We start from the raw sequence: 26,638 nt of genomic DNA on the forward strand, positions 1-26,638 counted from the left end.
GCATGACAGATGGTTGGACTGGATGGCCCTTGAGGTCTCTTCCAACTCTATGATTCTAATTATTCTTTAACTTTTGTGTTATCCATTGTTTTAACTGTATTTTGTTTTAACTAATTTTGTAAGTTACCTTGAGTCCTATATTGGGAGAAAGGTAGGATATAAATTAAATCAAAGATCCTGCCATGTTGGTCAACATGAACTGCTATGGAGAGCTTTAACATCTGAACAGATTTGTATAACTGTAAATAGTGTTATAGGCCAACCCAGCACATTAAGTTTGACATAAGCTTTTATAAACAGAATCAGAACTTTCTGATCTCCTCATGGCCACATGAAATGGGAAGTGGAGAACACACAAGCTACTTACATCCTGTTAAGTTTGTACAGGACTGCAGATATATATTTATGTCTTAATGATACCAATTTCCTCCCCACCCACCCCCCCCGGCCAGTGTCCTTGTTTCCCAGCATTTGGATCTTCATTTGAAATGAAAGGCTGTGTTGGGGGCTGGATTTCCTTTTAGGATACACATTTCTCCTCCTCCATACACACCCACCCCTCTAAGCCAGACTGGCAAATTCGGATGACATATCCCCCTCAGTTCCCTCCCTATGCTACAATCCCCCCCTTGCCCCAACTCCTAAGCCTTTCCTCATAGCTCTCTAAACTTTATGAGAAACTTTTGGTAGGGGTGAAGTACAAAGAGAGAACAGAGAATTCATTCTGTGAGAATGCTCTTTTATGAATACTACATTAGATGTGGATCATTAAATCTACAAAATAATGTGCCTTTGCTTAAGAGAGTGGAACTGTCTGTTTTCCAGTTTCAGATTATTGGCTAGCAAAGCTGCTGTTTAAAAATATGTAATGCAGTTGCTTTCTTTTTGTGGTGTTCAGGAAACCCTAGAAGTTACACTTGATCAGCCAAGACCCCTTACTTTAGCAATGTGCCACTTTCTGACAGAAATGCAAGAGACACAAAAGGGAACTGTGACTCCTAAAGAGCTTTTCTCCCAGATCTGTAAAAAGTGAGTATCTCCGTATAAGGCAATACTAATATTGAAAAACGGATTTAGTACAACATATTTCATGTATTGGCTGCTTTGTAGGGAATTGACCTAATCACTTATAACTTTCTTAATTGCTATGCCCTTATGAACATCAGTTGACTAAATCCAAATTTATGCAAGTGAATTTTCAAAACTTTCTTTCCTTTCCCAAACCCTGCATCCCTCTGTTTTGCCCCAAAACTTACTCCAACCTTCCAGAACTATATTTGTAGATCCACAGGAGGTGGAGTGGGTAGCAGGAACTGGCCCTCTTTCAATATCAGTGGATTCCACTCATCTGCAGGAAAAGCCCACTGCTGGATCTTGCCCCTTAAACAATCCAGACATCGAATAGTTCTAGAATTTGAAGTTTTCAATCCTGTACAATTTTAACAGGAAGTAAGTGGTATTTTTAAACAGACCTATGTAGGTTTGTGCTGTAATTCTCTTGAAGAAACTATATCCCTGCACTTTTTTTATTCCATACCAAAATTATATGGAAGACCATGCAATGAAACAAGTAATTACAATATTTCCAGATTATTGTTACAATTTCCTGGGGCAGTAGCATAAAAAGATAAACAAACCTGAACATCTGAAGGTGATGTGAGACTTTGTTCTTCATTGTTGAGCGCTCTTTTCTTTTGCCCTGGTTTTCAGCTGTTTCTCCATATGTCTTCCAGGAACCAAAAGTGATATCCATTTTAATCTGTGACCATATTATTTTCGTTTTCTTTCTTACTCAGAGCCATACGGTTTAAAGGGTATCAGCAACAGGACAGCCAGGAGCTGCTTCGTTACTTACTAGATGGAATGCGAACAGAAGAAGTCCAAGTAGGTATCTAATCATCATTGGTATGGTGGCTGCTGGAATTTCACATACTGCTTCATCAACTTCTAGTGTTTAGGAGAATGAGTTTTTTGAAAAATTCATGCTACAAAATCTAGCTGTGAATTCTCATGGACATAATGGGTAAGATTTAGACTGCAGTTATTATCATTATTATAATTATCACCATCTTTAGGGTTTTGTCATATATATATGCAAGTCTCTCCATATGAATCAGATATATTGAACCAATTTTATATGAATGAGTTGCATCTACTTTTTTGAAAGATTGGAAGCCTTTCATTGACTTGCAGAAAATGAAAATAATATGTTAATTCTGGGGTCTGATAATTAGGCTTAGCTAAGTTGAAGAAGTTCATATTTAAAAAATTAAAAGTTTGATGCTAAGATTTATAACCATTATAAAGAAAGTCAGAAATCAATATAAATATTTCTTGGGTTTTGGGGTTTTTTCCCCCTTGTTTGTTACATTTTTCTCTTTTTTCTTTGCTTTTTCAAGTTTTTGTTTGTATGTATAATTTTTTTAAAAAATAAATAGGTTGCATCCAGTTAGTGTCATCCAGCATAGATGTCCATCTGGGAATAGGGAGGGATGCCATCCTCAATCATTTTCTGTTATTCCCTGTATCCTCCCCTATACAAATCTGCTTGGGCAGGTTGGGGAACTCCTTGAGATAGCAGGGGAATTGGTGCTGGGGGCTTCAGTGGTTGTAGAAATGTCAAAAACCCTCTCCCTTTTTGCTGTGTCACTGGAAGCGTCCACTGGATCAAATATATGTGTGTGGGTGTTGGTGGGAGGGATAATCTGTCTTTAAAACAATATGCTCAGAAAGAATGGTACCATATTATACATAGCATATTTATTGGTAGAATAATTTGTGCTTGAAGGTTATATTTCCATTTAATTATTATTATGGGGGTTGGACCTCAAAAAAGCTGTATTATTTTTATTTGTTTTTATAAAATATATACTTATGTTTAATAAACATTTAAAATTATATTGTCTAGAGGATCTGTGCTGGGATTTTTAAGGCACTGAATAATTCTGCTGACAAAGAAAATGAAGAACTAAAAAAGAAGATCAAAGGTAACTTTTGCTATCTGTTGGCCATTTCTTGGATTCTTTCATGGAGTCAAAGTCTTAATGAGACATGTGTGCACATTTCTCACAAAAACCACACTTGTGCGTCAGGTTATTTCTGGAGTAATGGAGTGCAGGGTTAATGTAATGTAATAAAATTTATTCTGTCATTGACCAGTATAGAGTGCAGGGTTAAATTATTCAGTGGACTTCCCCACCTCAGGTGCACATGACAGCATCCTTTTGGCATGCTTAAAGCAGATTGATAGATTCTACTCTATAATTTTGGGGAGAAAAAAAGGAACAACTAATATTTAAAATGTTCACATTGTGCTTTGAGACTATTTGGCAGCCCCATTCATCACCTCTTTCCTAGTCGGGAACTCTAATGTCTTTATTCTGTCTTTTGACCGTTTCTTTTCTAATCACTGATTAGATTCACATGTAACAGCCTGGGTATAATTTGTTGAATTCTGACTAATGTCTGAACTCATCCTTACAAACAAACCCCCACTTTAAAAAATGACTTTTTCTTTTGTGTGAACTTTTACTTGTACCTGTGTTGTTTTCCCAACAATTCCTCTCAAGCAGAAGCTGACAAAATAGAGAAAAACAGGACAGAAGTAACGAAAATAAATTGTCATTTGCTTGACTGTATATACACAACATGAATAAAAATTTAGTATGATATGCGAACATGACCAGTTCAGTATTGTTATAAAACAAGTGCATATTTTAAAATTAAAAAGTTTGATTGCTTTATTAATATATTGTCTAACATTTCAGAATATGAAAAGAGAAAGATAACACAGACCTTTGTGGATCGTGTTTTTGGAGGCGAGTTAACAAGTACAATAATGTGTGAGGAGTGCCAAACTGTGAGTGGCTTGATGTTTGTTATAGTCCAAAGTAGGAGTGCAAATTGTGTGACCCTACAGATGTTGCTGAATTTCAGTTCCCATCATTGCTTACTATTGATTGTGTTGGCCTGAAACTGCTAAGATTTTGAGTTCAGTAATGCCTTGAGGAACACATAACTCCCACTCTGACCCGTAAAGGTATTTTTAGGCAGTCAGTGGAGTGGCACAGGTTTCTCAATGATCTGCATCCCAGCAATTGTGTAGAGGCAGGAAAGGGCAGTTTTACAGGTGCTAGGTTTTGCAGGTGCCAATTCTGTTATCCTCCAGGTACAATCTAAGAATTCAAAAGAGTTGCTGAATACATAGCTGGTGATTGTAATGGCTAGGATAGTTTTTTTGCTCCCCTTTCTCATAATTGACTGTAGCAAAATAAATTATTTGTGATGAAAAAATCCACGAAAATTTACCAGGCCTAAGATCAGTTAGAAGACCGTGTTCATCTATATCATTACCATCATTTACAAAACACACAAAGTTGAATTGTTAACCTTATTCATGTCTTAATTTCATATAATGTTTCCTATATGCCATTGTTTGTCCAGGTTTGCATTTTTATTCCAGTTTAGTGGTTTATCTTATACAGCGCCCTACAAATTAGGTCCAGCTTTAATATCTAGAAAATGTTTTCATTTAGGTTTTCATTTAGGGAGCCCTGGTGGTGCAGTGATTAAATGCCTGTACTGTAAGCCACAAGGTTGTGAGTTTGATCCCAGGGGCTCCAAGGTTCACTCAGCCTTGCATCCTTCAGTAGGTTGCTAAAATGAGTACCCAAGCTTGTTGGCGGCAATTAGCTTATACATTGTAAACCACTTAGGTAATGCTTATTTCACTGATAAGCGGTATAGAAATGTACTTGCTATTGCTACTGCTGTTTTCACTTGCCAAGGATATAATGAAAGCTCCTCTGAGAACACATGCAAAACATATTTCACTTTCCACTCAGCAAGAAACAGCCTGGTTCTCCCACAAAATTAAGGAGAATGACTAATAGCACAGATGGCATTTTTCTACATGAGCCTTATCTCCCCTCTTCCCCCTGCCAGTGGGTTCTCTCCAAAAATTTACACTAGCTTCCTAAAAAGATCCAGTGTAAACATTTTTTTTCCAAAATGAGTTTTTTCTTTTCTTCTTTTCCCTCAGAAATCATCCTATGACTGTTATCTTAGTCAGATTTTTTTTTCCCTTTCTGGTTTGGGAATGGGGAATTAATAAAGACTGCAGAGGCACTGAGGAAAGTAAAAAGTAGATTTGAATGTGCTTTCAGCCTTTTGTTAATTTGCAAAGTAAACTTTCCTGTTCTTAAGAAATCTGTATGTAAGTGGAATAAAATAGCAGCTTGTTGAGAGAGAAGTATTTGGAAAGAATTTATTTTTGGTGATTTCTATTTTTTATGTTCAGCCAGAAGAACAGAGGCCAAATTATTTATTTATATCCTGCCCTTTCCCCAAAACTGGGACTCAAAGCAAACTACTCAGTACTGGCATCTTGCTTAACTACTTTTCTTGGATAAGGCTAATTATTCTTAAATGCCTAATTTTAGCTTCAAACTCCCTGCCCTCCCCAGTGGCATTGGAATTTGGGACATTTTTTCCACCAGCAGCTGCAAGCTCTAGTAGTTTCGCAGTACAGCTAAATTCATACACACTGACTCTAAGATATATGATACTTTAAATTCTCCTACTATTAGTTCTCCTACTAATGGACTCAAATATTTATTTCAGGTTTCATTAGTGCATGAGTCATTCCTTGATCTTTCACTCCCAGTTTTCAATGAACAGGTAAGCATAAAGATGTGAGCCTTTCTTTAGATTGTACAATCTACGTTGTGTTGCTAAGATTCTGGAAACAGCAAAAATGGAAGAAGCATTTGAAGAAGACAGTATTCATTAACAGGTTATGAGAAAATGTACAAAAGACACATAATTTAAGTGGGTGAGATCTAGAAATTTCTATATATGAAGACCTTTCCCCATTCAGCTAAAGTGAGAGCTTGGAAAGATTGGAAGGTGAGAGGTCTTCAGTCTTTCCAGGATGTGGACAAACAGAACTGAAAGTAAGGAAATCACAGAGTCAGGCAAACAGGTACACGTTATTCTTCACATGTTGTGCCTGCTACCAAATCCACAACATATGAGGGTCAAATAATAATGGAACAACTTCCTGACGGTAAGAGCTGTTTCACAGTGGAACACACTCAAAAGAAGCAAACGATCTATAGCTCAAACTACAAGAAAGCATATTCCACCTAAACATTAAGAAGAACTTCCTGACTGTAAAAGCTGTATGACAGTGGACAAGGTCCCTTGGAGTGGTGGAGTCTCTTTCTTTCGAGGTTTTTAAACAGAGGCTGGATGGTCATCTATTGGAAGTGCTTTGATTGTGTATTCCTGCGTTGCCCCTTTGGTCTCTTCCAACTATGATTCTATAGAATAAACTAATTATACATAGTGTAACTGTAGAATTTCTCCTACTTCCATGCTATGTTTAATGTGGTAGTTAACATCACAAAAATATATTTTTGTGAAAATGTGAAAGAAAGCTTGGCACATTTTTTTTTTGAGGGCTTGAATAAAGCCAAGAAAACTGAGGCCAAATTCTCCTTCCCTGCAAAGTATTGTAAACAATAACAATTTATTTTTCTCATTATTTTTAATGCTCATTAAATATGCCAGACTGCATATTTTGCAAAATATGTATTGAACTGTACTCTAATATTACCACTCCATACCTGTCCAAACAGTTCATATTTTTCTTTTTAAGGGTAGTAAGAAAAAAATAGGTGAGAAAAACGTTAAAAAGATACAGGAAAATGAGATGGAAAATGATGAAGACAACATAGAAAATGACTGTTATTTGAAGGACCGAGAGGAGACTCCTGGTACAAGTAAGCATCTTCAGAAAAAGGCAAAGAAAATGGCAAGAAAACAAGCAAAGGTTAGTAGTGGAGTGAGTAAAAATGGGTAAACAAGGGTTGGGCAACCGTCAGAGGCTAGAGGGCCACATTAGCCCCCTAGACAACCTTGAAAGGTTATAACCTCCTATACCACCATCACTGGGAAAAAAACTCACCCTTATTTAAAACACAAACACCATCTAGGGACCTGTGATACCAGACTTGTGGTATCACATGTTGTCCCGCTCATGGTTTAGAATTGTATAAATAAGAAGTGGTAAGTTTGGAAGTTATATATCCTCTCTCTCTCTCTCTCTCTCTCTCTCTCTCTCTCTCTCTCCTCCCTCACCTTGGATGCTGCAATTTCTGAACAAACTTCCAAATTTGTGATAAATTATAGGCCTACATCCTGTAATGTGAATCTAATTCTCATATATGCTTCTGTCCCCTGCAGCCATCTTCACCATCAGAAGCTATTTTGTAGAAGGTTTCTTAGTCCTCTAGAGCAGATTTGACTGCATACATGGATGTGAAATTGCCCCCTTTACTATGCCCCATTGGATCCTGGCCATTGTTTGTGATTGCATAACATGCAGCAATCTGTGACTTGGTCAAACTGTAATGTACCCTTAAATAAGGATTTGATCGTGTTTTTTGAACAGAATTTTAGAGAAACAATAGTTTCAGAATACCATAGTTTGCCTCATTAGCAAGCACATATATTTAATGCTACAGTGTTCTAAGAAACTAAGTGCTGTTGCACATTCCTATATATTAGGGGTTGAGGAGAGTGTGAGCTTAAGGCAATCATGACTTATACATTGTAACATTAAACTATGGTTTGAATTAGATATAGTCAGATCACATGCATAACTTGTCAGAATATCTCTATACAGTATTAATTAATATAATTTGTTTATTCCAACTATATGGTATAAGCCATATCTTATATGTCATATCTGGCACAAATTCATGTAACTTTCCTTATGGTATAAATTCTTAATATATTGTGTATTTCACTTGATAGAACCAGCGCCGTCAGCAAAAGTTTCAGGAAAAGGTGATCCCTCTAACAGACAGCTGTGCCTCTGAAAAAAATGAAGTTGACCATGGTTGTAGCAATGGAACAGAAACTGTTGAAAGTCACTCTGAGATAACTTGCCTAAAGCAAGAGGAAGAGTCATTAAACCCATGTGAAGACAGTATAAATGGACATAATATAGCAACTGAAACCCAGAATACAGGAAAGCACAATGTAAACACAGAGAATTCCGACCACATAGCAAATAATGAAGTTAGTATGGAAGTTCCCTCAGAAGGCTTAGTTTCTGTTGTGGAGTGTGTCAATAAATTTGACCATTTGTCTCTCAAAGAAGATAGTATTGAGGAAGATGAGGATACTGCCAATGGTTTTCACAAACTGTCCTTGGATGAAGAAGCTGATGATGATACAGATAGCTTCAGTAAACTTCATAATTCAGAAACAAAAATGTACGAAATAGTGAATGAGGACCCAGAAACAGCATTTCGTACTCTTGCAAACAGAGAAGCAATGAATACAGACGAAAGCTCAATCCTTCTTTGCTTATATCAGTTCACTCATAATGAAAAACTTTGTGAGAACAATAAACTCCTCTGTGATGTATGCACACGCAGGCAGCTTTGTGGACCAAAGACTCCTGGAAAAAGTACGCCATGTTGTACCTTCTAAAAACTCTTTATCTCCCCCACCCCCCCATCTAGTAGAAATAACTTCACAGAGCACTTGTTTTAGTAGAGTGTGGAAGGAGTGTGATACTTCTTTGTTTTTATGAGTGCATGAGATGGTTTTCCATGTAGCCTTCTCACAAGGCCATCTAGGGCATTGTTGTTGCCAATTTTGAAGTGTCTATGCAATTTAGTTGAAGAAGTAACTTACTCAAAGCTGAATGAATATAGCAATTTTGATAATGGTAAATATTGTTATTTTTCTGCTTCTGTATACCATTTGTTTAGGCAAACAATCAGGTTACTGGGAGTAGGACAGTCTCAATCTTTAGTCCTCCAGATATTTAGGATTTCAATTTCCTGAATCATTGATCATTGACTGGGACTTCTAGGGTGAAAAAAGGTTGAGAACTACTTGAGTGGGGTGTGGCATAATATGCAGTACTGTACTTTGTAAAGTCGAAGGCTTTCATGGCCAGCATCCATAGTTTTTTGTGGGTTTTTCGGGCTATGTGGCCATGTTCTAGCAGTTTCTTTCTGACGTTTCGCCAGCATCTGTGGCTGGCACCTTTTTTTCTACATATGACTTAGCTTCCACTTCTCTGTTATAGTTCTATTTCCATTGCTGGTCATTTCTTCTAACATCTCACGAGGTAAGATAGCAATGGTAGTACATTATCAAGAAATAGGTAATACTCTACCAGATTTCATAATGAAAAACACATATATTTAAATACTGGATGGTAATTAGCAGTAGTTTTGCAATAGAGAACAAAATCCAAGTGTATGCTTTCATTGTTGAGACACAAACACACTGGTTCATGTGTTGCAACTGAGCTTCTGTTTATCTCAAAGGACATTTCATAGGCTTTGATCCTTGTTTTGATTGAGAGCTAATTGTAGCATTCAGTCTCTGTACTTCTGTCTTGGAAACAGGTAGCAAATGTAATCTCAGAATCCAGTTCTCAGATCTGTTACATTTTTCCTGTGAAAGGAAATACAGAATTGCTTCATGTGTTCAGAGACTGTGCTTTTTAGTATGCTAATTTGTTTTCAAGTTACATTTTTTTCAATTTGTTAAGAGTAAAAATCTCCAGTTCTCATAAATTTAGAAAGCATAAATGGTTGTGTTCTCAATTTATCTGAAACAAATTCCATTTGGCTTCCATTGATTATTGTGCATAGATAAACCTGTGTTCAGTTTTTTATATCAGGGATTGGCAACACAGTAGCTTCCAGATATTTTTGGCTGAATATTTCTTATAATCTCTGGCAAATATGCATGCTGCCTACAGCCTAAAGCATCTGAAGGATACCTGCCTGCCATCTGGATGGATTGTTCCTGATTTCTTTTATCCATTATATGCAAAATTAAGAACAGTTTCACAACATAAAGCATTCTTTTCTTTTTAAAGCTTTTATTTCTGTATGTCACTTGAAAATAGCATTAGGGATGGGAAGTGATATAGAAATTGACTAAACAATAACAAAAAGCATGTTTTTTCTCTTCTTCTCCAGATGCCAAGAAACATGTATACACTAATGCCAAAAAGCAAATGCTTATTTCTCTTGCGCCTCCAATTTTAACTCTTCACTTAAAAAGATTTCAACAGGTATTGTTAACTTTATTTGTAAAATTTCTAAAACTCTCTGTTAGCAGGGCAGCTCAAGATATTTTGGACTGTTGCACTGTACTCTACACAGAGCTGCTTTTGGAAAGTGCTCAGGAGCCTCAGCTAGCCCCAAAAGTTACATCCACACTGTTGGCAAGGGTTGGTTACAGAAAACATATGATTCCCTTGTTAGAGCAGATCCACAGGCTACTGCTGTGTTTCTGGGCACAATGTGGATGGCTGGTTATGAGCTGTACAGCTCAGATTCAGGTTATTGGACAACCACATTTTCCCATGCAAACCTGCACAGTCTTTGAAATTCTTGAGAGGTTTTTCTCTTAGTTGTGCCATCCTCACAGGGATGTCTAATGAAAATGCAGGAAAGGGCTTTCTCAGCAGCAGCTCCCTCCTTGTCCTTGGTAGGTGAAGACCACAACACTTACCATCTGCAGAACTGTAGTGCTGGGCCTTTCTGGTAGATAACATTTGTTAACATTTAGGGAAATGTAGCAAATGGCAGTTTACTCTGGCATATTACTTTTATGTTTTGAGTTGAAGAAGCAATATTTCAAACTGAAAAAGTAGGAGTATTGTTTTGTGATAGCATGCATTTTATTTGTGTCTTTCTGTGGTTCTTTCCTAGGCTGGATATAATCTCCAAAAAGTGAACAAGCACATAACATTTCCTGAAATAATAGATTTGGCTCCTTTCTGTTCAGTTAAGTGCAAGGTAAAGAAAGAAAGAAGTACATTTAATTTCCATTATTTCTCAACACCCCCACTTTTTCTGTAAAAGGGCTTTTTAAAAGAATCTCTGTGTGTGTGTCATAAATTTAACTTGTATGCTTAAAAACATAATGTATGTACATCCAATAAACATGCTTACCATGTATATATTATGCACATACAAAAATCAAGGAGCTGGAGTTCGATTCTGGTTCAGTGCCATTTAAGACAAAACTAACTCCTTGATATATATATATTTGTCTTCTCTTGGGATCATGACACCGGGTGCAGAATTTACCTAGCTTATTGAGTAGACTAGGAAGTCATCTAACTCCACTGCTAAGTTGAACTGTATGTATGTTACATTCTGAAACCAAATGACTGAACCAGGAAGACACAGACCTGGAGGGAGAAAAAAACTAGATATATCAAGATCTACTATCACCATAAAGAAGCCCTAATTCCTAGAACTAGTATGTCTTTGGTTGGCTTTACTGTATAGGCTGATCCCACCCTCCCTCAAAACTGTAAGAACTGTTGCATGAGGCACAGCCTCCTCATATAATGATGAACTTTCTTTTTGTTTTTTTTACTGTGTTTTTAATCTATGTGTCTCACATTCTTTCCTCAGACAGTACTTCACTTTTCAATGTTATCATATCACTCCTTGAGATTGTTTTCATCCTTCAGTGTACTGTCTCTGGTTCATTGTGGCCAGTATTTTCAGTACTACTTAATATCATTTGCATTGTCAGAACTCTCTCCTTCCCTCCAGTCCTGCATTTCCATTGTTCTCTCTAATATTTCTATTTAATTTTTCAGCACAATCATAGTAGTCCAAAAGATTGCACATTTAATCTTTCTCAAGTAAACCACTTAGTTTTCATTCTTCTTATCCAGCAATAACAACATACACTCTGTGGAAAAGTCACATAGCCTTGGCTTTTTTCACTTTAAGCACTTTCTCACCCTTGCCCTGGTCTGTCACCACACCATGTCACTTTTTTCATTAGGTTACCAAAATAACTTTGCTGCTCTGGCAGTTGTCACCATGGCCCGGTACAGACCGCTCAAAAAGGGCGGTCTGCAGGCACCCTGGTTTGCTCCACGAGGAAGCCGCAGCGGACAAACTGTGCAGCTTCCTTGCGGAGCAAAAAGAACCCACAAAAGTGGGTTCTTTTGCTGCACCATGACGTTGCAGTGCACCAATAGCACACTCGCGACATCATTATGGTGCCGCAACATGCAGACGCTAGATGTCCGTCGCATCAAAATAGCAGCGCCCATCTGTACAGGACACCGCCATTTTGACTTATGGAAGACGTGCTAGGGTTGCGGCGAGTCTGTAAGAGACGCCCCGAGGCAACTCTAGCACGTCATCAAGATGTGCCATGAGGCCCGTCTGTACCGGGTCTATGTTCTCTTTTTCTGGTCTTTTTCTCTTTGGGTTCCTGATTTCTTTCCAGCTATTTGCTGACACTGCAAGATCCCATGTTAAATCCTCCTGTGTTGACTTTACACTCCTGACTCCTGCACGTACTTATTTTTTTTTAAAAAAACAACCTTTCTATGGCCTTATTGCCCCTTGTTATTCTTCCACTTTTTCCCAACAAAGTATAGCCTCTATTCCATAAAGCTCAATATGTATTCCTTACTACCAGCTTGTATCCTAGCACATCATTTTCTGTCACCTTCCATCAAGGTCCATCACTTTCTTTCATCTTTTCTCTTGATCCCTGAAATGACTCCACCCTTTTTTCATTGCCACTCTGCACCTAAGACTTCCTTCAGACCCCTCCAGAAAATCATTGGCATTACGTCCTGGTAATATCCACTTGAATGAGTTCTCTGTCATTAATTTTTGTCTGACTTTCCCAAATACTGGTTGTTAGGATAGGCTAGGACTCAGGGACTGCAATGATCATGAGGGCTGGAAGGGAAGATAAAACCATTATAATGGCATCCTTGGTAGAACATTTCCCGATGTCAAGAAATTCATAGTATCCTAGTTTATGGATTAAAATGTGATGGATACATTTCTGTTCTGATGTATTTTGTTTGCAACCACCATTTTCAACAAGAACTAGGTGTCCTAATATCTTTCATCTCCTACTGCGAAACATACTGCTGCTTTCTTAGGAAGGAATCCCTTTAAATCCAAATCAAGACACAGTAGAAAATATTGTGTGTGGACACAGAGGAATTTTAAAATGTTAACTTTTTCATTCATACAAAATAAAATCAAGCTGCCTTAAATGCTCTTGTGTTTTCACAGAATGTTGCAGAAGGGAGTTCAAGGGTCCTGTATGCCCTATATGGAATTGTTGAACATAGTGGTACTATGAGATCTGGCCACTACACTGCTTATGTGAAGACAAGAGCTACTGCCAACCAACTTTCTGATCTTGTCCTCCATGGCAGGATTCAGCAAAGTAAGTAGAATGTACCCTGAAAGACCAATGTAAAACTAATTTTCTAATGGCCAAAATGTTATAACACAGCAAATTTGCTTGCTTTCCCCCCATTTCAGCAGATACAGAAGAGACTGAATCAGCCAAAGGACAATGGTTTCATATAAGTGACACCCAGGTGAAAGCAGTGCCTATATCCAAAGTGCTGAATGCACAAGCATACCTCCTATTCTATGAACGACTACTGTAAATTATCTAAGGAACTGAGACTTGCTCTACAACCAATTGATCTGAAGGAAACTTGGATTCAGCAAATTATGCAGCTGACCTGTGTACATTTATTTAATTTGCATTTTGAAAATTTTACTCTTGGTTTTAAATAAAAAATACATCCTTAAAACTAACTCATGGTAGCTAACATGAATTATCCTTATTTTATGTAGCGTAGAGGGCTTATTTGTCATTTAATTGAGAATTTTTGCCCCCTTTAAAAACCCTTCTAGCTTTAGCTATGTAGGTACTAGAAAACCTGGAAAAAAAAACCACAAAGTGGTACAGTGGGCACTTGGTATATGAAGGAGTTTGGATGCCCATGGATATATAGTCCCATTACATACAATGTATAGTAAAATGCTGTCCTTTATATAAAATGGCAATTAAGGTTTGCTTTTAGAATTTTTTTAAAAAAAATATTTTCAAGCAAGGCATACTTGAATTGGTTGATACAAAGGATCAATTCTGTAGTGGTTAGAACACATAGCAGAAAGCTGGGTTCCACTTTCAGTTCATACATGGTAATCTATTGTGTGCGTTTGGTCAAATTGCACTCTCTCAGTCTTAGAGGAATGCCATGTGAAACTACCTCAGAATAAATCTTGCCAAAAAAGGGGGTCATCATAAGTCAAAAAAGACTTGAGGACATGAAACAAGAAAGCCTGCATTAAAGGCTTAAGACTACCATAGAGATCCCCACCATGTGAGAGTCACAATGCTTTTATAAATTGTGCTGGTACCTGGTTTAAAATCACAAGAAACATATCCCTTGCAATCCTCATAGGCCAGGAATTAGAAGGCTGCATTCCCATCCCCTGCCCTGAGACTTTAGAACATTGCATCTCCACTCTGAAATCTTAATAGCCCTCATCACACTTTTTTCATGATTGCTGCTCTTTCCTCTATTCAATAGTTTAATTTTAAAACATGCCTAACTTCATTCACCCATTCACTTGCCGGCAAAACAGATAGCAATAAGTAAACACTCCTTTCCAGCTGCTTTTCCTCTAATCAGTGGTACAGCACAAAAAAATTATCTATTTTCCTACCAATTAGTAACTAGGGAAATCACCTGCCTCAGCATAGGTGATTTCTCTAGTACTCTTTTCTCCTTCTACATAGCCACTCATTCAGGATGGAGCAAAAAATCTTTACAGCTGAGGAAAGAGTGTTTGCTGGCAGCAGTACAAGGCCTCTTCAAGTGTCATTTCAGAAATTATTTCTGGAAAAGCGTACAGTGCTTCCTCGGGTTACGAAATTAATTCGTTCCGCGGCCGCTTTCGTAACCCGAAAAGCCTTCGTAAGCCGAATTGCCATAGGCGCTAATGGGGAAAAGCCACGATTCCGTGCGAAAAAGCCGAAAAAAGCACCAAATTTTTTTTCGTAACCCGAAAAAACATTCGTAACCCGGAACAATTATTTCCTATGGGATTTTTTCGTATCCCGGAAATTTCGTAACCTGGGTATTTCGTATCCCGAGGTACCACTGTATTTCATTTGGAAATACAAATAATTACATGCCATTTTTCTTACTTTCACAGGGGTGCTTGTAATGTTCTTTTGGTGATAAATTGGCCAAATGAAATATGTCTTCTAGTTTCTCCTGTTACTGGAGAGGATTTCTTATGAGAGTTACACTGAGCTTAAATCATCCAAACTGCACCATCAACCATCCTTTTGCTAATACAGATAATTTGAGATTAAAGCAGGGGGAATCTTTCTAGAAAAACATAGAACTGTGGCATTATTTTCCAAGGCCAGCTACCTTTGTTTCCAGAAGGGTCCTTTCAAACTACAAGGGCAATTGCCTCTTTACAACTCAAAAGGATCATTACAATGAGGAAACATGCCAAACATGGCATATCCCATAGGCTCTTAAATTTGGTGCACAGTATGGACAATGGAAATCTGGATTAAAGTAGCTGAGATTTGTGAATTTATACATTATATTGATTTTAAAATGGGTTTTGTACACACCAAGACACAGATACTGAATGTATTACCTTGAAACTCTTTAAATTGCTAAGTTTAATAGAACATGGGAGCAACTTTTACTGAAACTGTTTTATTGAAATGGTACAAGACAAGCATCTAGTAGAGATTAGTCTCATAATTTAAAGGTAGGTAACACATGACAAGATACACAGCTCCTAGAAGAAGTACACTGAATTGTTTCAATCACTTTGGTCGTCATTCAAGTCCTTCTTTCCTGTTGGCGGTTTAGGGCCACCAGCTGGTTTTGCCATGATGATCTACAAGAAGAAAGTTATTACATTGTTATTACATTGTTGCCTCCAGTTTATATAATAAGCATGGTAGAACTGGATTTTATCTATTATGGACCTTTATAATTCCTTGCACATTCTATCATTATGTTAGTACTTGCAACACCTAAACTAATGTATGCTCTTATGTTGCAGCAGAGTAATACAAAACACAGAGTACTACTGCTTTAAATTGTCTGTACTGTGTGCCTATGTTAATACAGTACACAGAAAGCAAAATATATTTCAAGACATTCTTCCATAGAAGGAAAATGAGTACCCTCCTAAAAGGAAAGTTATTTTGCTTTTTACATGCATTGTAAAACAGCTTCTTACAGAATACATTCTTACGCATTCCACAAAAATATTTTAAGACTGAGTTGCCATGGTCAATGTTGATCTGCATCCAATACTCTTGAAATATCCTAAAGATATTTTCAGATGAAGGTAAAGGGGGATTCCTGATCTCTAGGTAAGACCACAATTCTGCTGCCACAATTTCCAAAATGCAGTCACTGTGTCATATGTCTAGATTCCCTCAGATATACCTGGGTATACTGAATGTTAACACATGACAGCAAACCACACTAACAAGTTTAAAAGGGTTAGTTAACACAGTATTCCTGTCATACTGAAAGTGGGATCATGCATATTAAGCTGCTGACTAATATTTTAGCCTGTTTTAAGAACATCTAATACAGTACCATGTTTCACTCTCAGTGTCTCAAGCAGGTTGTTAGATAGTGATGTTGCCAACACACAATTCTTTGAAAGCAAACACTCATCAATTCCAAGCAGGGTGTAAAGTACTCATGCAGAGTTTCTGTTCTTGTGAACAGGAGAGACATGACACTAAATCTTACTGCAAGCTATGTTCAGGGGCCTTCTTGCCAGTCATCCTTGTCCCAGTTTTCTGGTGCTTTAGGGGCTTTTGGACCACCTGCTGCTTTTGCCATAATAATCTACAGGAATTACATATTTAAACACTGGTTTCCACAATTTCAATTTTAAACAAGTCTCTGCATAAACATAATTCTGAATACTCCTGTTTTGTACACAGCTGCAAACACAAAGGGCTGCTACCAGTAGTGTCAAGTAAGGTTCTACACTGAAGATGGAGAACATGTAGCCTTCCAAATGCAGAAGTACACTCATCATCCTTCATCACTGGCTAGAGCTAACATTTGGAGACCCACATATTCCCCACCCATGCTCTATAACAATAGAACATTAAGTTAAACCATAAAGCAGAACCTCAAACCGTAATGAAATTCTGAAATATCTGTATAACTGTTACAATAGGCTATGAGTTTGCACAGTATACAGATACAGTATCAAAAGAGCCCATTATGCCCACTTACCTGATCAACTCTTAGTACAGTCACCGCAGCATTTGTTGCCAGCTTGATTGCCCAGTATTTACCAAGATATGTGTCCAATACACCAGCTTCCAACATATCTTTCACAGCTGCAGCTTCAGCCTGTCAAAAATGGACAGAAAGTTCATGGCCAGAATTCTCTAAAGTCATCACCTGAATAAAAGGCATGTTTTGGGTTATTTTTAATCAAAGAACCTCAGAAATATCGTCACGCTTAATATTTATGAGGTATTTTGTTTCTATGGCCTTCCTGAAATACATCTGACCCAACAGTATTCAAAAGGTTACCCTGCTAACCAAAGCAAAATTATAAACATTTACCTTGCAGCCATTTCCCTTCCCAAGTTACAACTAATGGACATCATATATAGTCTTACCTCAATATCAAAACCAACATTTTTGTTGCCTTCTTGATGTACAGCATAGAGCTTAGAAATAAGTTCATTCCCTTTTACTCCAGAATTTTCTGCCAGGGCTCGGGGAATGGCTTCAAATGCCTCAGCAAATTTCTTGATAGCATATTGATCAAGACCTGGACAAGTCTAAAGATAGAAGAAAATGGCCATTGCTAAACTAAAAGTATTAGCAGCATTAGTACTTATGTAGAACTTTGAAACCAATGGGTGCTATTTGGGATGAGTATTTATCACTTCCTACATCAGAGACAGTATTGCTCTGTATATCAACTGCCAGGAAATGTGAGGTGAGGGCGAAGTTGAATTCATCTCTGCTAGCTAACTTCCTATTGGTCACTAGTCAGCCACTTTGTTAAATTAACATAAGACTAAATTAATTCATCAGCATGATCCAAATTGATCCCTCTTCCCTTCATTGGGAGTTCCACAATCAACATGTTGCTATAGAATACAATGCATGTACCTATAACCTTGTATCACTTGAAGATGAAACACACAATGCTTCCTCAGCTGAGTATCTCATATTATGGGTAGGCTCATACAGAAAGAAACTATCTTTCACATATTCTGGTCTCAAACCATTTATTTTTGAATATGGCTGGGAAACCAATGAAATTGGTGTAGTTAATACAGTACCAGCAATATCACATCACTAAAGCTCTTAACAGACCACAGCCTGGCCAGCGCATGTTGTAGTAGCCGCAGTTTTTGAACACTTTCTAAGAGCACCACTGACATAGCAGTTTACAGTAGTCAAAAGATAATTAAGCTTATCATTATTATGGCCAGTTTCATGCACCAGCCAAAGCTTAGCAAAGGTACTGCTGACCACCTCAAGCACTCTAGCACATGAAGAGCACTACTGCAGCCAAGAACACTCCCAAGCTTTGAACTTTCAGAGGGAGGAGGCTCTGATCCAAATTCTAGCAGAATTTTTAAGTTTAATAAGGAAAACCATTTGTAACTTACCTCTCCATATGAAGTGATCTGCTTCGCCAATTCAATTTCTGTTGCACCACCACCTGGAACAAGTCGTTTATCCTAGAAAATGTGCAGATTTTATCATATTTTATAGGCTATGACTTCCAAGTGCCAATTCAAGTATGAAAGCTTTAGAAACATTTATTTCTAAAGATACGTATTACATAGTGGGTTTGCTTTCTTATATAAAAATGTACACACTTAAATGGATACACTCATAGTTTAGTATGTATACTATATGTTATGCTATGTATATTTATGTGTGTATGCATATACAGATAGATGGACTGTGTGTATGCGCCTGCATACAGCCAAATACTTATCATACTTCATGTATATTCATTTAAATTTATACTCTTTTTTTGTAGGCTATACAAATTCCTATAATTTCTGCTTTTGTATAATAGGATTGTAGCAGGAGCCAGTGTGGTGTAGTTCTGTGAGTGTTGGCTAGGACTCTAGGAAACGTGTGAGTTTCCAGTGGGTTTAAATCTGTGCTCAGACATGGAAACCCCCTAGGTGAACTTAGGCAAGTTAAATTCTCTCAACCAGAAAAAGGCACTGGCAAACCTCCTCTGAAAAAATTCTGCCAGAAAAAACCCATGACATAGTTACCGTAAAATGGAGTCAACTTGACACATAGCAGGGTTACATTTCATGAGGTATTTCATAAAATAATTTCTCAAAAACAAGTTATCTATTCACATGACTTTACTCACCCGAGTGAGTACTTTGAAAGTGTTGACACCATCATCTACTGCTCTTTCTACATCATCCATGAGATTCTCTGTTGAGCCACGAATTACTATGGTAGAAATAGCACCATCTTCCTTGTCTGTACAATTGGTGGGGAAAAATCAAGATTTAACTCATGAAGCTTTATTATGTGCTAAGTTTGCATACTTAATGTAATAAACAGAACAAAATCTAATTTACTAAAGTAATAGCAAGGCATACCATGTTTAAACACAACTACTTGTGTTTCCCCAACTTCTGATAAATGCACACTGTCACAGTGACCCAATTCCTCTAGATTTGGTGGTGTCTAGAAAAAAGAAAAAGTATTATGCCTACACCAAGAAACAAATCTCCATTAAAATAACGCATTGTTGTTGTTTTTTTACATACCAGTCTGGGAAGGGCTGTAGCACTAACTGTTTTACATAGTCTCCTGAGATCCCACTTAGAATTCAGCCTTTAAAAAATACATAAATAATGTTCAAGGCAAAAATTCTTTCCATAATTTGGAAATTCTTCTTAGTACAATGAAATAAAATTTTTCATATATGTTCAAAAAGCTTATGTTATAAAGGAAAGACCAATGTCTAAAGTATTGACATCAATCCCAGCATATGTGTATCAATCAATCCCTGCAAACATATATAGCGACTTCAGACACTAATGTGTTAAGCAATCCAGAACATGTACTCTTATTTAAGGAGTGGCACATTTCTATATCAAATCAAAGCTTCCTCAAAATACTACAGTGCATTATACAAGGTACCCCAGTAAAAGAGTCTCCTATCAAGTGCACCTAAACTGCCTGAAAATCTGAACTGTATCAGTTCAGTAACTCGTACACTGGAATTAGTGGATAAGACCCATTCCACCAGTGAAAAGTAAATATGTCCTTAAGGTTATCAGCAAAAGTTGTAGCGAAATGTAGTGCTAAGGCTGGGTGAGTGGGAGTTAGGCCTGAAAATGTATGGAAAACTAGTACATGATCATCTTAATCTCAGCATCACTTATCACTACCATCAAATTATAATGTAGGCTATAATCATTTAGACATTGTGCATAGGAGATTTAGACTATTTCATCTTGTAAATCCTTACCTGATCAACATAAGTTTGTATTTGTTAGCATAATGAAGGGCCATGTCTGCCACTTTTCCACCTGTAACTACAACATTTGCACCAGCATCAGCAATGGCCTTCACTTGTAACTCCATTAAGTTCTCCTCTCCTTTACTAAAAGTTGTCAGTTCTTCGGCATTTTTGATTAGTACAGTTCCCTGTAGACAGAAAACATTTTCCCCATCATATGCCAAGCTTCTATTAATTTTTGTTTTAAACTACAGTGGAAACTTGTTTTACGCGGGGATCCGTTCCAAACCACCACCCCGCGTAAAATGAATTCCATGCATGGTCAAGCCACAATAATAATAATAATAATAATAATAATAATAATAATAATAATAATAATAATAATAATAATAATAAATGTTTATTTATAAACCGCTTTTCCAACGATCAAAGCGGTGTACATGTCGTTAATCAAACAGTAAAAACAGTAAAAAGAGTCTACATCATAAAATACATATTAAAATAGAATTAAATTCAAATGACAGTAAAAGCATCGGATAAAAAACTGTTAAAAACATCGCAATCTATTAAAACCAAACTGCAGAAACAATAGGGGAGGTAGAATCTTAGATGGAATTGGGAGGGTAGGCTTGTTGAAAGAGATAAGTCTTTAAAGCCTTCTTGAAGGCTTCCACCGTTTCACTGTGGCGGATATCTTCAGGGAAGGCATTCCACAAGGAGGGCGCTACAGCTGAAAATGCCCGTTGCTGTGTTGTTACCAATCTCAGCTTAGGGTGGTCGAGTAAACATTTTCCTGTAGTTCTGAGCGTGCGGGGAGGATTATGTAGGGAGAAGCGTTCCCTCAAGTAACCCGGGCCCAAGCCATTTAGGGCTTTAAAGGTAATAACCAACACTTTGTATTGGGACCAGAAATGTATAGGCAGCCAGTGTAAAGATTTTAAAATAGGTGTTACATGGTCGGATCTCAGTGTCCCCGTAATTAACCTGGCTGCAGCATTTTGAATCAGCTGCAGTTTCCGAACCTGATACAAAGGTAGCCCCATGTAGAGCACATTGCAGAAATCCAAACAAGAGGTTACCAGTGCATGTACTACCTTTTCTAGGTCCCTCCGGTCCAGACAGGGACGTAGTTGGCGAATCAGCCAGAGCTGATACCAAGCACTCCTGGCCATCGCATCTATTTGAGATGATAAATGTAGGGATGGATCCAGGAGTACTCCCAAACTACATACTTTATCCTTCAGGGGAGGTTTAATCCCATCAAGGACAGGATGACAAATTTCCCTGCCCGGGCTAGGGGAACCTATCAAGAGTACCTCTGTTTTCTCTGGATTCAATCTGAGTTTGTTTTTCCTCATCCAGCCCATTACTGCCCCCAGGCAGGCATCCAGAGGAGAGATGCCATCCTTAGTCACTGTTTCAGTCGGAGACATGGAGAGATAGATCTGGGTGTCATCAGTGTGCTGATAACACCGAGCTCCATGACTCCGGATGATCTCTCCCAGCGGCTTCATGTAAATATTAAACAGCATGGGGGACAGAATGGAGCCCTGAGGGACACCTGATGTAAGCTCTCTTTTACGAGAGCAACAGTCCCCCAGCCTCACCATCTGGAACCTACCCGAGAGATAGGTTCGGAACCACTGGAGCACAGTGCCCCCGATACCTAATTCTCCCAGCCGTTCCAGAAGGATACCATGGTCAATGGTATCGAAGGCCGCTGAGATGTCCAAGAGCACCAGCAGAGTAGTATCTCCTCTGTCAGTGGCCAGACGGAGATCATTGACTAAGGCGACCATGGCAGTCTCAACTCCGTAACCCGCTCTGAAGCCAGTTTGAAATGGGTCAAGATGAATGGTGTGCACTCCTGTGTGCAGCGTGGCACGCACGCCACAGAAACATGCACCATTCATCTAAATGGGGCTTCCTGTCACCATTACCTCAAGTCCACATATGGAAAGCCCATTTATGGGGCAAGCCGACTGTATCTTGTTCTTAAAGGCAATTCATGCTATGTTTTGCTTAATACACGTAAGCTAAAAAGTGAAAGAACTGAAGTACCAAGAGTCTCAGTTACTGCAGACAAGAAGCATCCAAAAAGATAATGCAACTCCAAATCAGTAATTTGCGGCATTACCAGAAGCTATCTCTGACAAGAGTGACGACAAAACATAGATTTTCTTGCCCATTAATTATTTTTAAGAACATTTAAAAAGTTCAAAAGTTTAAAAGGGAAAAGAAGCTCAGCTGTTTTTTGAGAGTGCTTTGCTCTACTTCCATCCTGACATGTATTATTCCATAGGACTGATGGTGGTCCTTTCTTCTGTTCTTCATAACTAGTAACTAAACATTGATTTGTAAATATGCATAACTGGCTCCTTATTTTCTCCAGGTAAGCCTTCCATGGAAAGCCAGGCTGCAGGGTTTTATGTGCACCCTGATTCATAATTCAGTTACACAGAGAAACTTTAATGTAAACTGAGACATATATAGATAGCCATTTCCACAATTGTAGTGTCTGAAAAGTTAGTGCTGTGGTTACATAAATGATATCAAACTGATTGTATCCCTGAGATACAAAGCACGATACAAGACACCTCTTGTTTGTTCTTTGTGTATCATGGAGAGCATAGGGGAAAGCATGGAGTCTTCCTGCTGCTGGCCATCTTTCCTCCCATGTCCTCCCACCTGCTATAAAATTGAGGTAGACATGCAAGTGACTACAAATTTTGACTGTTTATATCTCAGATAAGATTTTTCCAGACAATTATAAACATTATAAAGATTAAGCTTCTACTACATATTTCTGAATACATAGTAGTAACAAAGTTCTCTCTCTACCCACAAATGTCAGGGAGTAACAATTCCATAAAGCTAGAGAAGATAAAAAAAAAAAAAGCAGGATAACTCCAGAGCTTTGTCTGAGAAAACTGCAATTTTTATCTTCTCCTTTTGGTAGTACTAAATCCCACTGATAATGGTAAAATGAGCAACATGCAAATTGCACCAGGTCATTTCCCCAGCTTTATTAACAAACAATTAGTTCCTCAAATTTCCTATTTCTTTTCCCATACTCCTTTTGCATTATTCCTTTTTATAGAATCACAGAGTTGGAAGGGTCCCCATAGTGCATCAAATTCAACACCATTAATAGATTATATTATTTAATTAGTTAATAGATTATTAACCTGAGGCCAGACTTGTTTTTCTAGTTTTGTAAACACTAGAATTCTTGCCAGCTCAATAAGAGGGTATAAATGGTTTAAATATATAAGAATAATGCTATTGTCCAGACGATGTCCATAACATACCTTAGTTTCCATGATCATACCATCAAAAGGACAAGAATAGACAGCTATTTTAGCATTTTTGACAGAAGTAATATCACCTTCAGTTTCTTTTTTAAAAACCATTCCATGCAAAATTGTTGATGCATAAATGCCAGAACCCTGAAGAAAAAAAGTGGCAATTATCCTCCAACCCTAGTTAAGAAACTGTATTTTTAATTTTAAGATCATTAGATTTATTCTTTTATTTAAAACTCTGCTCCACCAAACTCTAAACTCCTCCTTTGGAAAATACAGTCAAAGAAAAAACTGCTGCATTAGGTGGACTGGATTTCCCTACACTCCTGTCTAAGTAGACTGGAAAATTACCTACTCCAAATCCAACCTACTGTCTCCCACTTATGCAAAATAATCTGCATTGTTATTGTGATTCACAGTTATGCTGACATTATTGAAACCATAATGCATGCTTTTCTCTGAAATCTACCTAAGAACCTCAACTTTGGGCCCGAACAGACAGGCCAAAATAAAGCTCCTTCGGGTCACTTTGGAGGTATGCCGTTTAAATAATGCATGCGTGCTAGGACTCTGGAAGCCACACCAAAGTCATGCTCCAGTCCTGTTCAGGCCCTTTGTTATGTATACAAGTATCCATGAGCTAAACTCTTGGGAGAACTTCATATATATAGAAACAATGGCGGGCTACACACCGCCGCTTTGCGGCGGTCTGCCGCCGCCGCCAGAAGGTCCGCGGGGGAGCCGGAGCCTATAGACGGCCCGACTCCCGCGCGGACCGAAAAAAGAAGCTCCAAAATGGAGCTTCTTTTTGCGTCGCGTTTGCGACGTAGCGAGGCGCCAGGGGCGCGCTCGCTACGTCAGCAGCGTCGCGACGCGTCTGGACGCTGTGCATCCGATGCGTAAAGATGGCGCCGGCCATGTAGAAAGGCCGGCGCCATCTTGTACGGACGGAGTCCGTACGAGGCCCAGGGGCGTCTAAAAGAGACGCCCCTTTTTTAAAATGGGACGTCCTCCGGACGTCCCAAAGGGCCGTCTGGAAAGCCCCAATATCTGCTAAAAATTCAAATGTCACAGAACGTATCTTTCCAACATTTTGCCTCTATCTTACTAATGTTGAGAAAGGCTTTTTCAAAAATTGTTTTGTAACAACCATTTTTTATTAAGAAGTTTTGTTCCTAAAACATCAATCTTACAAAGCAATGCTGAAACCTTTTAAGTATAGCAACCAGTAACTTTGATAAAGCTCAATGAAAGTTGCTTCCTGTTATAAGCATCTTTAGAGACTAAACATACAATACGGGTAAGAAATTGCAATGATTACTTACTAAGATCTTGCACACTCTAATGTTGTCAACATTGAAGTGACCCGATTCAGGAAATATAGATACTGTGAGAGAATTAAAAAAGCAAAATCGCATTACTTTCAGCAAGATTATTAAATGAAGCACATTTTTTTAAAAAAAAAAAACCTTCTAGTTTAGTTACTTAATGACATCCCCAATTTAATGGGCCAAATAAAAATATTTTAAGTTATAAACAAATTAAGTTGTATTCTCCTTTTACAGGCACTGTAAAATCTACCTATAAGACAGAAAATCCATAATATAAAGCAACATCCAGTGAGAAAAAAACACAGGGAGCAATTTAAGCCTTGGTTTCCAGTACAAAAGCCAAATTTGAGCAAAGCTTGCATAAAAATGAAATGTAAAGGGTGTTAATGAACAAACTGCAAACAACATTAGATATATTTATATTAACACTTACCACATGCTTCAGTAATAAGCTTAGTCAAAAAGACTTCATTGCCACAATGTTTACTCATTATTGAAGTCTGCAGCAAAGATGCCACTTCTTCAACATCGCGAAGATTTTTTGCAGAGCAACATACTAGATCAGGTAGAATTTCTAGGGCTTTCTTGGAAGCTTTTTCGTAGCCTTCAATGACCTGCAATTAAATATACTGAACTCTTTATACCAAAAAAATGACATTTCTGTTGTTGAAAGTCAATTTGAATAAATCTCCCTAAAAACCTCCAAAGAATTCTGTACAAATCACAATGGAAGGAGATCAAAGTACATTAGCACTGCTCAAAAGTAATTTGAAAAATGTAAGACAAAAATTAGAATGGGGCTACAGTCTTCTGTTCACTTATCCAACAGTCTTTGTGTGTTTATGTGCCTTCAAGTCACCTATCAATGTATGGCAACCCCATGAATTTCACACAGTTTTTTTAGGCAAGATACGGTTTTGTCAGCTCTTTCCTCTGAATTATAGCCTACAGCACCTGGCAGTCATTGTACTGCACCTGGACTTCACTGGCAGCCTCCCATCCAAGTACTAACCAGAGTTGACCATGGTTAGATTTCAATATCAGACAGGATCTGGCAACGTTAGGATATATAAAACGGCTCTAGTCAACAGTACTTTGGCTTAGTGGAATTGTTTGTAACATCATTATTCAAGGGCATATTGTCCTGGAATACTAATAGGAACTGCAATAATCCTGAGAAGGGCTGAGTTTTTAATGTTGTGTATGTTACAAATTTTAATGATTTTTATTCTAACATGTTATATTTTAATTTATAACTGTTTTAACTCCTTAAATTGTTTAATTATTTTTAAATTTTTATATTTATATATTTTAATATTCTTATACTGTTTTCAATTGTATTGCTTTATACATGTTCTTCGCTGCCTTCAGTTCCTATGTTGGGCGAAAGGCGGGATGTAATAAAATAATAATAATCCAAGAAAAATAAAAATTACCTCTGAAACAGAGAGTCCCATTCTTAGAAGCTCCTCTGCATGTTCCATGAGGGCTCCAGCAAAAACAAGAACAAAATTTGTTCCATCACCAACTTCTTGTTCTTGCATATGAGAAGCCATGACGATCATCTTTGCAGCAGGATGCTGAACCTATTCAAGATTTTATATCAGGAAAA

The 26,638-nt window shown here is 37.8% G+C and overlaps 2 protein-coding genes across 3 annotated transcripts in view; one reads left to right on the forward strand and one right to left on the reverse strand.

Annotated features, from left to right (window-relative positions):
• The window catches only part of USP16 (ubiquitin specific peptidase 16), a 26,944-nt gene extending 13,289 nt beyond the window's left edge, over positions 1-13,655 (forward strand). Inside the window, exons 8-18 of the mRNA XM_042457128.1 lie at positions 899-1,029; positions 1,797-1,884; positions 2,909-2,987; positions 3,768-3,859; positions 5,623-5,679; positions 6,662-6,835; positions 7,822-8,482; positions 10,020-10,114; positions 10,758-10,844; positions 13,116-13,272; positions 13,371-13,655. Of these exons, the coding sequence (XP_042313062.1) occupies positions 899-1,029; positions 1,797-1,884; positions 2,909-2,987; positions 3,768-3,859; positions 5,623-5,679; positions 6,662-6,835; positions 7,822-8,482; positions 10,020-10,114; positions 10,758-10,844; positions 13,116-13,272; positions 13,371-13,501 (1,752 nt within the window). The 3' untranslated portion in view covers positions 13,502-13,655. The remainder of the gene's footprint in view (positions 1-898; positions 1,030-1,796; positions 1,885-2,908; positions 2,988-3,767; positions 3,860-5,622; positions 5,680-6,661; positions 6,836-7,821; positions 8,483-10,019; positions 10,115-10,757; positions 10,845-13,115; positions 13,273-13,370) is intronic.
• Positions 13,656-15,523: 1,868 nt separating this feature from the next.
• On the reverse strand, positions 15,524-26,608 carry CCT8 (chaperonin containing TCP1 subunit 8). Of its 2 annotated transcripts, XM_042457129.1 has the most exons (13): positions 26,463-26,608; positions 25,460-25,640; positions 25,021-25,082; positions 23,702-23,839; positions 20,400-20,578; positions 19,693-19,759; positions 19,522-19,609; positions 19,284-19,399; positions 18,553-18,624; positions 17,545-17,709; positions 17,150-17,269; positions 16,652-16,750; positions 15,524-15,776 (listed from the first exon to the last, which is right to left on the reverse strand). In XM_042457129.1, the coding sequence occupies exons 1-12, from the start codon at positions 26,589-26,591 to the stop codon at positions 16,664-16,666; spliced, it is 1,404 nt and encodes a 467-aa protein (XP_042313063.1). In that variant the 5' UTR covers positions 26,592-26,608; the 3' UTR covers positions 15,524-15,776; positions 16,652-16,663. The 2 variants fall into 2 exon arrangements, with proteins under 2 accessions (XP_042313063.1, XP_042313064.1); XM_042457130.1 differs by lacking the exon at positions 16,652-16,750.
• Between the last annotated feature and the right edge of the window lie 30 nt (positions 26,609-26,638).

The sequence above is a fragment of the Sceloporus undulatus genome, chromosome 3 (genome assembly GCF_019175285.1).
Source record: "Sceloporus undulatus isolate JIND9_A2432 ecotype Alabama chromosome 3, SceUnd_v1.1, whole genome shotgun sequence".
Lineage (NCBI taxonomy): Eukaryota > Metazoa > Chordata > Lepidosauria > Squamata > Phrynosomatidae > Sceloporus > Sceloporus undulatus.

Excerpts from the sequence above, each read along its gene's own strand:
- CCT8 (XM_042457129.1), bottom strand. The coding sequence starts at position 26,591 with ATGATCGTCATGGCTTCTCATATGCAAGAACAAGAAGTTGGTGATGGA. Across the intron at positions 19,610-19,692 it reads CTACAGCCCTTCCCAGACTG|ACACCACCAAATCTAGAGGA; the intron begins GTATGTAAAAAA and ends TCTTTTTTCTAG. Across the intron at positions 19,400-19,521 it reads AGTAGTTGTGTTTAAACATG|ACAAGGAAGATGGTGCTATT; the intron begins GTATGCCTTGCT and ends CCAATTGTACAG.